Here is a 16,436-nt window from a genome sequence, read left to right on the forward strand (position 1 = left end):
AATAAATTGATATGTTAATCTAAAATCTAACATTAGGCTGAAAATGTATAAAAATAGGTTCAAGAACTACAATAGTAGAACTTTGTAGTAGTGTGACTACCTGTACCTCTCATTTCTCATCTTTCGGCTAATTTAATTAATATACTGATTATATATAGACTTGTTCTATAAAATTAACATCTTTTTAACATCTACAAATTCCAACATTACACTTAGCATCCATTGAAATTGAACACTTTTCTATGAATGTGACTTGATTATTAATATCATTTGATTACCATAATAAAATACTACAATTCGTTAATCGGTTCCTTTTTTAGTGTCTTTTTTCTTTTCTTCTTTAAGATCTTTGATGACGTCATTGATATCTGGTTCGTCAGCATTTAAAGGTGATGTCGGTTGCCATTGCTCTACCCATTCAATAGTTCTTTGTTTTCTGTTTTCTTTATTTGTATCTGTCACCACACCGTATGAACGCAATTTACGTCTTAGATCTTCCATTGCTTCCCGATTTTCCGCGTCGTCGTCTGTTGACCGATGACGTTTATTTGGCATTATCCAATCATCGTCTACGTATTTAAAAAAGTCTGTGATTGAACAACGCCGTGACGTCTTCAACTCCAAAGCTTTGCGGTAAAACTTTAGTAGCCTTGGAGTGAACGTTCTCCAGTCATGTGGCAAGACGTGAGATCTCCTCTTTAGCCATTTAGAAAAATCAGTAAAATATTGATCCGTTTGGTCAGCTTTCTCCCATGGAAAACTTCCTGTTAGTGTACAAAAAACTAGAACCGCGAAGGACCAGACATCTTGTCCAACATCTACAGAATAACCCTCATGTTTGATTGCCTTGCATATTTCTGGTGGTGTATATGGAATACTATGCGCAGTCTTCTTAACGTGAGAGCCTTTTTTTCTAGTCATTCCAAAATCGGTTAATTTTACCATTGTTAACGACTCATCAAAAACCAAGACATTCTCTGGTTTAATGTCACGGTGAACCATATTCTGTCCATGGAGAAAGGCTATAGCAGAAGCAATCTGTGGTAGGCAGGATTTAGCTCTACTTTCTATCAGTCCTTTATGCGGCGGTATCGCGTCAAATAAGTCCCCGCATGGAGCGTATTCCTGAGCAAATACGTACGCTTCCGGTGTCTCAAACGCAGCCTCAAGCGTACAGACGACATGCGCATGTCCACATAAAAAATAACTCATTCGAAATTCCCGCTGAAAGTCTTTAAAATTTGTTTTGGATTTTAATATATATTTCAATGCTAATTTTGTACCTGTTTCTTTTTCTGTTACTAATTCCACTCGGCCAAATGTTCCTTCACCGAGTATTCGTTCAGTTTCGTAAGTCCCTGTATCAAGTTTAAATCTCACCGCACTGCTGGAAACAGACGGTAATTTTGGCGGAATAACTGCGGCCGCGTTGGCCTTATTCTCAGTAAGCTTCTTGAACATGTTTAATGATGAAAACAAAGTCATTAGAGATATTAAAATTAATCTTACCAACAATTTTCGAACAATTTACGATTCATAGAATCTTTAATTTTAATTCGACGGCATGGAAATGTGATAATATTTGCGTTACAAAAATTAAAGCTTAACACAAATCTCAAATAAAAATCTTGTTATTAACTAATCAATTCACAGTGTTGTATTATAGTCTGTTTAGTTCCAATGAGTTGTCATTGTTTCCTTCCAAATAATGCTCTCATTCGTCAATTCGTACTTGATTAGGTTCTCAATGTCCTAAATGTATTATTTTCAATTACTGATCCCGTTGCGTTTATGTATACCAACCTACTTCTTTCGTAGAAAATGTATACACTATATTATGAACAATTTCCTGTACCGTATACGCTCTTGCCGTGTGCTATGTCGATCGTGCGTACGTACGCTCAAGAGCACGCACTTAGGTGGTACGACCTTCACTCATTCTCTCTCTTGAGTTGGGTTGACGTCGTGGACGTGTCTTAAATGAGTTGTCTCCGGTTCAAATCTGCGACGACAGCTGCAAAAACGAAATAAACATAAGGATGAGTTTCAATACCAGAGTCGATTAAGAATATCAAATGTCACTTAAAAGGTTACGAGTGGAATGATGCCTCTTTGCCGTTCATCGATTGATGACCTTGCTTAGTTACCGGTATCTATGCATACTTGTGATCTTTTATGAAAAACGAACGAAAAACGAATCGCCATTATGTTATTTAGTCTATTATTAATTATTAAATCTATCTTATTAATAACACCGGCTAAAATAACATGAAACTACTCATGGAAGCTGATGAGCCAAACTCACCAAGCACTTTATATTTTGATTAATATTTTACGGTATGTGGTAGAATATCGACAACGTTTCTTTGAAAATAATTCAATATTTTTAATATTGTACCGATACATTAACATAGATTGGATTATCGTTGTGAGTTCATTTTACTAAGTGTCTAAATTTGATTGTAAAATCCAATATTTGATCTACTTATTTTCAACATTTGATATTACGCATGCGTAAATTAAAAGGTCACCTCGCGAGTAGCCCACTTGTTATGGAAAATATTTGGTTTAAAAAAAAATAAAAACAACATTGCTGCTGCACCCAACATTAGGCCTACTGTAGAGTACTATAGAGTCTCTATAATTAGTTTGGACATCCCATTTTTTACAGACGCCACCATCGTGAATTTCAGTAGAAATTACATTATCCTTGTTTAAGCTTGGTTTTCCAGTGCACTTAGGACGCAACGCAATGACGTATAAGCGCACAGATTTGGCCAATCATGATGGATCATTCAAACTGTCGTGATTGGTTGCGTGTACACCATTGCGTTGCCTATGTCCACCAAATGAGAACCAAATATATAGATTGCTATGGTTGATGCCTAAATACATATTGTTGATAATGACGTTGATGGCGTAATGGGATTGTGATTGTGGTGATGTAGCTAAATAAATTAGAATACTACCACGATAGGTTTTAGAGAAAATTTAATAAAACGCAAATACCGATAAACCAATGGAGTTCACCTCGTGACGTTACGATCGTAACGCAAATACGGGAAATTAGCTCTATAATGTGCGTGTGCTATTAATGATGTATGACAGTGTTCAACATTCTTCTCAAACCTAATATAATAACACAAATTGTTAAGGTATACGCGCGTGCATTTTTTTACATTTTACAAACCGAACATTGAATGCAAACTAAACAGCGATGACTTCAATACAAATTGGCGAGTTGGGTACAAATTGGGATTTTGTTTTCACTCATAAATATTCATAACCACAAACATTGCAGAGCGTTTTTCTTCATGAATATTCATCGGAACTGACAGGAAAGTATTTTCACGTACTACGTCTTTAATATCAGGTAACTGGCCGACTGTCCGAAAAATACTTACACCCATGCTTGTTTACAGCATACGAGGCCTACATAAGACTAAATACAAATATGTTATACTGCAAACATTGAGGATTGCGCAGGAGGTCACCTAGGGCTTCCATATTTAACTCTAAATAATGGTATAAGGTTCTGACTTCTCTAAAAAAACAGTGTCCCATTATGTTTAAAGGACACGTTATTCATATCAGTCCATACCGATAACGTACCATGGACAAAATTAACAGTAATGTAATACGGGTTGTCATTTATTTTATTAGACATTCTGACGTCCAATAGTAGAACAAGTATCAACATTAATGTACTGAATAATAGGCATGCATTAATGAATTTTGTTTAAGGCATAACAAAACGAATTAAAGAACGAGTAAACACTCAATATACCAATTAATGATAATTGTCTAATATACTAATTGCACTAATTGCAACGTGCGCTCGAATAATGCCCCATGTCTATAATCACCCGCTTGCCGAATGCTCCCGCCTATCTAATGGTAGCACTTCATGTAATTGATGTTCTAATAGTCTCTAGCAAATTTAGTCACGATAAAAATGTCTCGCTAAATCTAACAGAATCTTAGGCTATACTATATTCACAACGGACAAGTAGGCCTATAACAGAAATATCTATTGCATAAAGTAAAAAGTAAAACATTTCTAAAACACTTAAATATAGAAGTACTGTATAATATATTCTACGGCTATCGATATATATTAATTCAAAATGTGGATTGATTTCTCAATAAATGTCAAATTCAGTTAGATTTGAACAACCCCAAAGGCACAAAAATATTTCAATACAATTACCGTTCTGATACATTATACGATTTTAACGGTGTGTGTATAATTTAAAAGCTTTGTGTTTGTTATTGCCTTCCTCATCCAATACAAAACACGAAAACTGTGTCAATTATACTATGTAACGTGAAGAAGATAACCGTAAATGACGTCAAAATTAAACCACGTCTGACTATGGCAGATCCCATTAGAATAGAAAATAGCATTCCTTTACTATGCATACATTATCGTCAATTTGTATTTTAAAAACACAAGCACACACCTAGGCTATGTCAGGAAATCATCAGCGACGCGAAGAATTAACTAATGGTTACGCGTATATATCACGTTTGGGTATGCGCGCGCCCACATTTTGTCTCTTCGTCGTGATGTCATTGAGAATGATAATTATCGAAATCGGAAATGATAAATACGATATGAAATTAATTTTATGAAGTTAGTTTCTCTGAGGGCACTCCATTAGAAGGATCATTAAATCTCTCAAACGTACCATCAATAAATATTGACTTTAAATTTGGCATCGTTGAGTAACGGAATTCATCTGCATTTCTTATTGGAAGTTGCAGGTATTTTTTTTGTCTTTTGTGAGGATCACTCACCTTTATTTCCATTTCGGCCCCAGACCAGATACCCCATGGTGGGGGCTGTCGCGAAGCGAATTTTGGTAAAAGACACCACTAGATGGTCGGTAATGTCAAAACATAATTGTTACATAATTCTTTTGATAAAAAAAAACTTTTTTGCAATCGAAATTTCTGTTGTCGTTTTCATTCTTATTATGTTTTTGTATATACAATCTATAAATATTTTCCTTCATAAATATTAAGTTTCTCATTCATCTTAAAAATCTCTGCACAAGAGATCATTCATACATTCACATTATATACAAATTGAAATAATGTATATGTAGTGTATGCTGTCTTTAAATGTCACTTTGATGGTAGGCCTACCAAGTGGTTGGTGTATCTTTGTCATCAATGTCTCGACTCGTATCTTCGAAATTACAAACGATAAAATGATATGTGTGGCTAGCATGATTGTAAAAATAATATTGATGTTATCAATGCTAATTCCCGTGATGCACTAAACTAACGAGATTGTTCAACATCAACATAATATTATATTATGTTCATTTCTCACGTCCGTCTACTTTTTATGCAATTGGTGCAATTCCATACAATGTAAAATAGTGTTTAGATCTTAAACATATAGTTTGTACCCACTTTTTCCACACATTTAACCTTAAACATGTTTAGATACGAACATGTTTAGGTTCTAAATACATACTAAACAGTCTGTATCCAACTCAACACATCAGTGACGTGTTGATTTTTAAACATGTGGAGCAATATAAAGACACGTTTAGGTGTTAAACGTGTTTAATTTGCCATGTGTGGAGCTCATAATGTGGAGCTTTTTTCCGCCACAGTAAAATCATATGCACGCAACGCTAAAAAAAACATGTTGACTGAGCATAATAGTGACATGTTGACTGCTAAACGAGTGGATGAAAACAACATGTAGGTAGCTATAAACACGTTTAGGGTTTAAACACGTTAAACATGTAACTACGTGTTTAAAAGCTAAATGTGTGGAAATGGTGGGTACAAAATAGATGTTTAAGACACTATTTTCACTGTATTCATACATATTTCATCTTTTTTCACGGGAACAGCATCGTGCTTGATGAGTGGAAGTGAAGACATGTGATGATAAAAATAAGATGATTAAAGCTGCTTTCACATCACGCTCGGATTCGATGCAAGGGTTCGTTCACACCAAATTCGTACAATTTAAATCCGTACCTGATTCGGACTCCGAATTCGGAGCGATTAATCAAGAAGCCATTGTTCCCAGAATCGTGCGATTTTTTTTCATTTGACCAATCAACAGTCAGCATGAATGACCTCCTTTGACAACGAATAACCGAATTCGTGCTCGGTGGTGTGAAAACACGCCCAACGCTCACGATATTTTTCTCAAGGCGCCGGGACCGAATCCGGTCGCGATTTAAAGTAGCTTAATACAAATTTTATGAAATTGGTCACATCACATCAATAAGGTAAATAGTGTTTTACATCCGATACTAGAATGAAAACACAAAATAATTGCTATGTACAACAGCAGAGGCCTTACGGTATTACCTGGAGCAGATGAGCAAACAACATAACACAAGTTAACATCTTGATGACGATAATGCGCGTGAAATCCCAACGGAGGTGAAAATGAGTCTACACACCTGAGCCACCTCTGTTACTAGAGTTGAACGCTTTTAAAAATAAACGCATTCCATACTACATTATGTCAGCGGGTAATTATGCTGGATATAACATGAAACTATAGTACTGTACTTAGATGTGTTGTCTGCTGAGAGTTTTATATACGTACTGTGTGTCATGTTATTGCAGTCTTTTGCCAAATAATTGACATATAAAATGCTGATGATGACATAATAAATGTCGAAATGTTGATTCTCCAAATGTGTTTCTTAATTATCTTGTTGGAGTAATACTGTATACCGGTGTATGCACTATTTCTCACACGTTATGTTATCACACTTTATAAAATCTATTTATCATGGATTTGCAGGATATGCATTATTTACATCCTTAAAACTAACAACAGTATTAATATTTAGGCCTATAACTTTCAATATCACGTAAATGGATTTTAAATCGCCCTATGGATCATGCTGGCGAAAGTTCGAGCAGGTGCAACATGGAACGGAGACATACTTTGGATCATTTTCCCAACATACATGCCTACCTTCACACAAATTATATCAAAAGATAAAAACATAGGCCTGTAAGATTACACGTAATCAATAAAGTATACAATTTACCTTATGAATAAACTCCTGATACTTTCTTTGCCGCATAATAAATATGAAAAATTAATAATTGATACCTCTACATCGGACAAAATAATTACAACAGACAGCAAACTGTACCGGTAGATATTCCTTTCGCCACGATACAGTAGTAAGTAGTCTCAGTCTAAACTGACTGTTGTTTCATAGTTTCATAGTTCGTAGGTGTTTACCAACATACAGACCTTAATGTCACCAAACATGAATCTCTGTCTAATTGGTTTGGTCAAGCCAGCTGTTCAACTTTGTTTGATTGGAAACGACTGGACCGATTACGATCGAAACACTCCGTACGATACAGGTATCCAACGACGAAATACCCCGTACGCATGCGTGTTTTAATTAGCATGACTATGCTATCACGGTTGGTGTTTGTAGAGCTTGTTGCCGGCCGCGTATACTTCAAGTTTTCATCGCGTTTACTCAAGGCCACGTTACATTACACATATTAATAATGAACATTATATTACTTTACAACCATGCAATTTATACTTTCATCCACGTTTACAGCAGTAGAGCGACATGTACACTAGCATCTCCTAAACAGACTCGTTCACAACCATCGACCTCTAACTAAACTTTGTATATAAGTGCACATTAATACTCATAAATGTTACGCGCGTACTAGCATAGCGATGACGTAATCATATAGTAGAAAGGTTGTACGTAGTCCTACTACTGTTTTTGTCACATTTAATTTAACAATTCTAGCAACTCGTCGCGGTGCTCCTTGAATGAATTAAGTTATACGTGATCAATGGTTAAAGGTTTCATTCAAAGGACGACTGAACAAGAAAAATGGTCGTCCGTCAACAAGAAAGTAAAAATTCGACATTAATGTAGTGAAATATTCAACAAGATTTGTAACTATGATATCAGAAGAGGATTGAAAATGTAGTACGCGTGTGTCCATTTATTGATAGGTAATTTACTGCATCTAAGCACTAGATTATTACCGGTTGATTTTTGAATTATTTACTTACACGATCTATGGCGGATATTATGCGGCATAGTTACACGTTTGTAAGACAAACTATTTATTTACCTTCGTGCTATTTCGAATTGTCCATACTTGTTAACTGCGCAATGGCTCCAATAATAGACCTACATCTCATAACGCGATTGTTCTAGTGCGCTAGAAAATTTGCTGAGAAAAAAGTACGGCCAAAATACTGTATGTCAATGAATTAACTAATAGGCCTAATGCAGAAAAATGTCCTCGACTGATTGCCTCGAGGTCAGAAAAACATAATTAAAAATTAATTAAGTATACCATGCCATAAAGAACTAGAATGTCGTCCATACAATGATTGAAGATGCCTTTTTTAAACTGAGCGATAACATAAGTGACGATTGTGAAAAATCGGTTTATACTCAGTAAATGCATTTTTAATCATTACAGTTTCTCGTTGATTATTTCACATTTTATTCTGTATTATTAAAAATAAACAGGATGTTGAGTTCCGGAGAACAACATGTTTATCTGTGGCTGCGACAGGATCATCACTGTTAGTATTTGTCGCAGCCATACGATCAAAAGACTGTTGCGTGTTCCTATCTTGGCAAGGCGAGCTCAGTGTCCTGTTGTTATATTAGACATAACGTTGTCATTCTTACTATTACTGTATATACTGTAGTGTAATGATTTCACATTACCTAAAATATATTTAAAATATTTAAAATTTCATCAGAACACGAATACGAACATACGCGATATTTCCGATGTCAAATAATTTATTTTTTCCTATTTTCGCGTTACCTGGCAATAATTCAATACACTTAATGATGTTGCTACAAACAACAGAACAATAGTATAATCATTGACGACAGATGTAAAATTCTTTTATAAAAGATTTTGTTAAACTGTCGACAAGGTCGAGCGTGTAACCCAATCATATGTTGTATGTTTTACAAGATATTAATTACATCAATTTCCTAATGTTCGATGTGATGCTAAAAGTCCACTCGACTACTGTAATCTATTCGTCGTGCGATGGAATATTAATATTATTATTTAGCTCTGGTTGGTTGTTTCAACAATACGCATGCGTATAAACTAACTGCGATCGTGCGAACAAATCGTCTGCACGTCAACGCGCGGTCACTCGACTGGGAATGACTACCTGAATAATTTATCCTTTTTCTTTCAAAATTTTTATCGATGGAATGCGTCACATATCTGTTCATATTTAATGTAATAATAACTTCAACACTCTAATTGTTCATAGTGTTTTCTCAAAACTCTTTCTCCGATTGAATGTGAACACGTATTCACCATTAAGCTATTCCATTACCCTTTCTTTAAAAACATATTAATTGTAAGCCATCAAGATCAAGTAAGTGCGTCGAGAGATTTTTACTGGCATGTGGAAATGACAATTTTCTCATTAACTCTCGACTTCTATTTAGCATAACGGACGACTGGGGATTCATATGTTCAAATGTAAAGCAGTTAAACAAATACACTGTTGCTGCTAACAGTTGGTTGTAGCAGCAGCGTCTGAGGATGTTTGGTTTATGAGGTTGTTTTCACGTGTTATTACAACTATACGATAGATATAGATGTAAAGGAATTCACGTAGGCTTAACAACCATGCCATCTATTTGTGAATGATTTAAGTAATAACAAATCAAGCAAACATAGTATTACGCAAAAGCATAAATAAATATGTGTACACAGTTCAGAACATACTGTACACATAATTACTGTACCAACTTTTTGAACCATATATCTTCAAATTAACGGATTATGTTTGGCATTTCAAAATGCATACTATGCCTCATTGATGATCAGAGAATGTGTTTTCTAATTAAGGAAATGGTTTGATGCATTTTGGAAAAATTAGAAAAAACGAAAAAACATAAAGTGATATGGAATTTGTTTGCATTTGAATTGAAATCCTTAATTACAAATGAATACGGATGCAATTTTATGAAAGCAGACAAAAAATGGAAAAATGGAAAAAATAGCATTTTAGAGAACTTACCTTGATTTTATTTCATTCTTTGTTTTAATATATGCAATATTTTCATTTATTTGTACAGTACAATTTTAAATATACAATATGTATTATGTATTACTAATACTAATTATTTTATCAATGGTTCTATTATAGCTCCATCTGTATAGAGTCTATTTACCTTTATGTACGGTGGCCTATAAGTGATATTTTTTGAAAGTTGCCGTGACACTTATAGGCCACCGTATTTATGCCAAATATGTATCTATATCGTTTTAAGAACGACACAATTATTTATTATACATTTAAAATGAAAAGAAATTACAATAAAGGTGGGTGATTCCCACGAAGGAAAAAAAAAGGAAATGGTTTGTTTTCATTATGATATAAAAAAGACAACGGAACTTGGGTGACGTACACAGGGCATCACGCAAAGGCCGCACTTGGCGATACGAACGCGTTGGTTTTTGTGCGCATGTCTATTCAAATTTCCATTTAACTTGTTTTCATGTGCAGAAAATGCGCAACCAATCAGAAGAATATTCGATTCACATGAATTCGTCAAAAACATGTTTAAGTGTGTTTTCACCTAGACTATAAGTCTGTATTATTGTCATTTTTGTTTAGTTTTTTTATTTCGATTTTTGTCCGAGGAGTTTCAAGCCCAAGTAGTATCGTATGAAACGTCATATGTGCCAAAATATTTATCTTTTTACTAAATATTAAGTCAAAACTCCGTCTTGAATCCAGACTATTTCCCACCATGCGATACATTCGTGCGAATAAAACAATCAATGAGTTCTATATAATTGTTCTGGCAACACAACGCGTCGCAAAAAGTAGATGATGCATACGCATGCGCATAATTCAACACGCTGTCGATTCGCGCGAATAAATTCACCTAAGTGTGAAACAGGCTTACAGTTCGAATTTGATGCTCTTTGGTTAGATTGCCAACTTAACTCAATACACATCAGATAATGAATAACATATCGGATAATAGCGTGTAATTTGATTTAAAGATCATAACCTAATAATAAATCCATTGCACAATTACCTTGTTCTCGTATGGATGGATGCGCTGTACAAAACCAGTTTATACGCTAGAATATCTATCACTAAATAAATATTAACAATCAACTAGTTTGAAGCAGGGATATACATGTCACACAAATATGAAATCGGCTTACTGAATTTGTCTATGATAATAAATTATAGTATTATGTATGTACAACGAGGGATTCTTTATATTAAGGCATAAAGAATTATTTCAGAGAAGCGCCTAAATACAGTCTAAGATTCCCGGTGATAGGCATCGAGTTTAAAGCAAGTTTAACGCATTTGCGTCGATAATTGCAAATTGACGAAATTCAAACGCGATTTTGTAAACTCTTGAGATTTCATATATTGAAACAGGAGCGAGTATTATTTATTGGCTTAATAAATTGGAATGGGTTTCCCGTCATCACTAAGCAAAATTTAACGCATTAGATTCGAGTGTGGATATTATTTTCTTTAGCACCAGCCTGTAGAAAAGCTACGGTATCTAACCAAAAATATACCTTCAGGCTAGCTGCTGATGTGGCGCTGATGAATAGTTCATGCACTTTATTGATTCTTAACAGTTATAGCCACTCCGTTTATTAATCGAACATCCCCCTGAGAACTTGATAGTGTATAACGTGCCCTGATATGGACGACGTAACACATTAATTGCTTCATATTTACATATTAAAGTGAGGTTTAAATAATGTATGTTCTCTGTCTGTCTGAAGAGAGTATAGACCTCATACGTGAAAAAACAAGGCTATATACATGGCTGCAGTCGCGTGCGCACATTTGAGTTAGTGTTTACCGACCAACAAACCGACTGACCGACAAACCGACCGACTGACCAACCGACCGACATAGTGGGCTAAACGTATGGCTTGGTTTTCACTACAGTAGGATGGTTATACAGAAATCCGTGACTATTTACATTTTAAGCTTTGCGTTTAGTAAAATATATTGATGCAGCTTGTGTGTGTAAAAATACCTTAAAGTATCGAAGTGTTACGTCATCAATCAATACATAATTGTACACGTACTCTGAGTAGGTACGCGCTATTGCTGTCAATCCAGCTACTGTTAATTTTACGCGCTAATTAAAAATACATTATGTTTGTCTGCTGTTAAGTTTCAGAATAGAGAACAATGTAAATATTATAGATGCTAATAACATATTATCAGCAACTGTCGTAATGTTTTACAATCCATACAACTGCTGTATTACATCGTAATAATGAAATATACAGTTCATTATTGATGTGTTCTTTGGAAACCATTATATTATGAACAAAGTTATTAATATAAAATGAAATAGAATTATAACATGGTGGAAATGATTTAATTTATTGGATATCAATTTGTATTCTCTCATCCTCTCATTATCCGGCCATACACCTAAACTAATATAACACTTAATCTAACCCAGGTATCACACGTGATACACATGAGATACTGTATTACGGAATTTTCCTTGATACACTGGTCAACTATTATATGGTCATAATGGAGAAACAGGCGAATTTTAAGGGTAAGTGATTCCCTCAGAAAGTGTGAATATCACGGCCACTATCAAAATACGTTTGATTATGATAAGCTTTTGCATGCAGTGGATAAAAAATGAGTTATCCTTGTGAGTGTGCATAACCATAACAGAAACTTTGTTCATCCATTGTCCCCTAAAGCAACGCATTATCATTCAATGTTCTCTTACTATCATTTTTATTATTTTATATGATCCTTCAAACAAATTGTATGTCGTTGATTTATGAAAAGTAATATTCGCGTGTACATTTTCGGAATTTTTATTTGCATAAATCACATACTTTTCTCCCGGATTCCATATTGCGTAGGAAGCAATGTGGCAATGTTTTAGATGCATAGAATTAAACCATATTACAAGGCAATGGAGCGACGCGGCATAATGATAGCTTAGAGACACAGAATGATTACGTTCGCCGCCGTCTGTTGCGTAACAGATGAATACAATGGATCCAAGTATATAAAATATATTATATTAAATGATACAAAGGCATATTTGATTATCAATTAAATACACTACTACAGATAGATGTCTCTGCTATACCGGTATTCATTATTCCATGAAACATGGAAACCAATGATTTGATTTGATTTGAATTTATTAGAAAAATCATAAAATATACCGTTAAGTGATAACATAAATTAGGCCTATTGACATTACAAATAAATACATTTATAAAATATTTTCCAGGATAGCCCAAAAAGCGTATTAGCTTATTTCCATTGGGATCCAATAAAAAGGGTTGATCTGCTAAAAAAAGTATATATTTCGTGTTTAAATCTAATAGTTTTATGTATTGGAGGAGACCTTGAAGCTGGAGGATTTGTATATTCACTCGCACAGATGTCGTTCATTTTATATCTGTTTAGGCCTATGATTATTTATCAGCATTTTATTGCTGTAAACAGTTGTAGAAAGTTCTTCTTTTGCTGTGAAATAGATGTGTACTGTACCACCGATATAAATAGAAATTGCTGGGGAGACCCGCCATAGGAAGAACTGGCCTTGTATGTGATGAATAGGCTATCCTTAAAGATTGTAGCTATATAATCTAAGCAGCATAGTGATAAATGCTCATAATTTCGACTTTAAATCAGGACTTAACAGAAACAATTGGCGACGATTTCAAACTAAACCGGCAAAGTACAATAGCCTACTACAGTAACATTATGAGAACCAAATGAAAAATTAATAGTGATACGGTGTTACTGTTAGGTCTATTGAATAATAATAAATAAATAGAAAATTACTCACCAAAAGAAATGATTTCAAGAGCTGGAAGCCTGGTAACGCATTCCATCAGATTGCAAAAAAATCATTTTCTTGATGATAAAAAAAACCCTCGTACTATGTACTGCACTAATTAATTGTGTTACTTTGGCTTCTTGATGACGTAACTGAACGTCGTATCAGTAACGTTCTCAGAAAATTATGACCTTCAGTTGCTGAAGTGACGGGTGGCGCTATATAAAATAAAATAGTAAAAAATCACGAATAAAATCTTTTAATAATATACATCTATGAAGATGAAGAGAAACATCTCCACTTAATTGAGAGGGCGTTGTCGATTTTCAATTTCAATTCAATTCAATTCAATAAACTTTATTGTCAAACTCATAAATGGCTTGAAACTTTGGCTGAAAGTACACACATTAAAATTGTCTAAAAACATTGTCGCACAACCAGTAAAAAAGAATAAAATCACATAAAACAGAGAACAAGATTTTAGTATAAAAAAGTTAAAAGAGGACACAAAAAGTACAAATTGAGTTAAAAATACAGATTTAAAATACTTTTATGGTTCTACAGATTTTCATTAAAAGTAAAATACAGGATGCGACACTCAGTGTGGTGTCACTAAACATGTAGGTCAAAGTCACTGAGCATGTTGGTGGCACTTCATAATTGAGATGAAATTAGTTTTTCTGGAGCAGGATCCACAGTCCTGGATCTGCAGCTGTTGTGGACTATATAACCATTGACATAATACTGACAAATGCAAATACGCCTTTCACAACAGGTGATAGGCCTATTTAATATAGTGGTAAGGGTAATCAGGAGACACACAGTGATGTAAACACTTCCGGTGGCAGAGTTTGAAAATTTAGTAAAACTTCGCGATGATACTAGAATAACGTCAAGACAACATTAAGTAAAACTTCGCGACGATAAAAAAAACACGTCGCGACGATACTATCAAACGTCGCGAAACTCTAATAAAGCTTCGCGATGATACTAATAACGTCAGGACGGCCTAAGTAAGACTTCGCGACGATAAGCAAAACGTCGCGACGATACTATCAAAACGTCGCGAAAATCTAATAAAGCTTCGCGATGATACTAATAACGTCAGGACGGCCTAAGTAAGATTTCGCGACGATAAGCAAAACGTCGCGACGATACTATCAAAACGTCGCGAAAATACTAAAAAAAACGTCGCGACGATACTGTGAGTCGTGACGATACTACTACTAGTAAACCGTCGACTATCTAGTAAAACGATAATAGTGTCAAGATATCCCTACTAGTAAAAACATCCACAACGACATACGTACGGGTAAAATGCCGATAAAAACATCGAGACGATACTTAATACACCACGACAATACTTAAAACGTCGCGACGATACTTAACAACATAAATATGTGTAAGGACTATGGAAGAAAAACATTAAACAACGATACAAATAGAACTTGACAATACACACGGATATTCATTGACACGTACTTCTAATTATCCTACAAAATACTATCAAAACTAATAATTACTGTTTTCTTTCTTTTGCCGCAAACAATATATCCAGTTGAATAGTCTAAACACAATTAAGATATGTAATTATATGACACCGTATACCATACTAACTGCATGAATGAATTTCAAATGCGTTTCGTAAATATAAAGATTTTTTAAAAGTGCATTGAAAATCGATATTTTGTAATACAATCTCATTTAATTTGAAATAACTATATAGCAGTAATATAGAACATGTCTGTTATGATGACAATGACGTTGTTGAGATCGGTAGTGGAAGAATAATGGTGGTTAAAATGTTAAATAGGCATACTTTATAGCCACTATCTATATACATAATAATAATGGAGAGAATCATTCAAACCACACAAAGAAGTATGGAAAGAATGCTGCTTGTGTAGACGTACGAGGAGGGACACGAAAACAAAAACAAAGTGAATGATGCAGTAAAGACAGCAAAATATACAAAATGGAGGTGCGCGGGCTAAGGATACACGATGGTAGATGGACACAATTGACAACGGAGTGGCAACCATTATATGGGAAAAGAAAAAGGGGTAGACCTCATTCGAGATGGAGGGATGAGCTCGTTAGACAGACCGGTACCACAGCATGGCGAAAGATAGGACAAATGACATCAATTGGAAGAGGCCTTTGCCCAGCAGTGGAAGGATATGGGCTGAAGCCAAGAAAGAATAAAAAGCGACAGTAATAACAATAGCCCCAAACCTGTAGAATTATTTCTCCATGGCCAAGCAATAAAACAAAAACAATACTAGCCTATACACTTATGAATTAGTTAATTAAACAAGGAGGTATTTGATTACATTGGTGTAACCACGCGTAATGTTCAGGCGACGCATGATTTATTTAAGCACGAAGGAATAGGTTTATAAATTCATCAATTGTTTAACGGTGAACCCGGCATTATTTTATGAAATAAGTATAATAGGTATACCACAGTCGATGAGCACAGCGCGGCGAAAGTCGATTAGTTGGCCCATACCGCGGTATAAGTCAATGTACGTACCGCGGTGGCGGGAAAATCAGGTTAGTCGGTGATTGGGT

General features: G+C 34.8%; 1 protein-coding gene across 4 annotated transcripts; it reads right to left on the reverse strand.

Moving 5' to 3' along the window:
• Positions 1 to 137: 137 nt before the first annotated feature.
• Positions 138 to 14,060, reverse strand: LOC144840626 (serine/threonine-protein kinase SBK1-like). Of its 4 annotated transcripts, none has more exons than XM_078696509.1 (2): positions 13,872 to 14,060; positions 138 to 2,014 (listed from the first exon to the last, which is right to left on the reverse strand). In XM_078696509.1, the coding sequence occupies exon 2, from the start codon at positions 1,483 to 1,485 to the stop codon at positions 301 to 303; it is 1,185 nt and encodes a 394-aa protein (XP_078552635.1). In that variant the 5' UTR covers positions 1,486 to 2,014; positions 13,872 to 14,060; the 3' UTR covers positions 138 to 300. The 4 variants fall into 4 exon arrangements, with proteins under 4 accessions (XP_078552635.1, XP_078552636.1, XP_078552634.1 ...); XM_078696510.1 differs by lacking the exon at positions 13,872 to 14,060 and adding an exon at positions 7,256 to 7,440; XM_078696508.1 differs by lacking the exon at positions 13,872 to 14,060 and adding an exon at positions 7,044 to 7,440.
• Positions 14,061 to 16,436: the final 2,376 nt, after the last annotated feature.

Source organism: Antedon bifida, chromosome 4 (genome assembly GCF_963402885.1).
Source record: "Antedon bifida chromosome 4, ecAntBifi1.1, whole genome shotgun sequence".
In the NCBI taxonomy this organism is placed as follows: Eukaryota; Metazoa; Echinodermata; class Crinoidea; order Comatulida; family Antedonidae; genus Antedon; species Antedon bifida.

Excerpts from the sequence above, each read along its gene's own strand:
- LOC144840626 (XM_078696509.1), bottom strand. The coding sequence starts at position 1,485 with ATGACTTTGTTTTCATCATTAAACATGTTCAAGAAGCTTACTGAGAAT.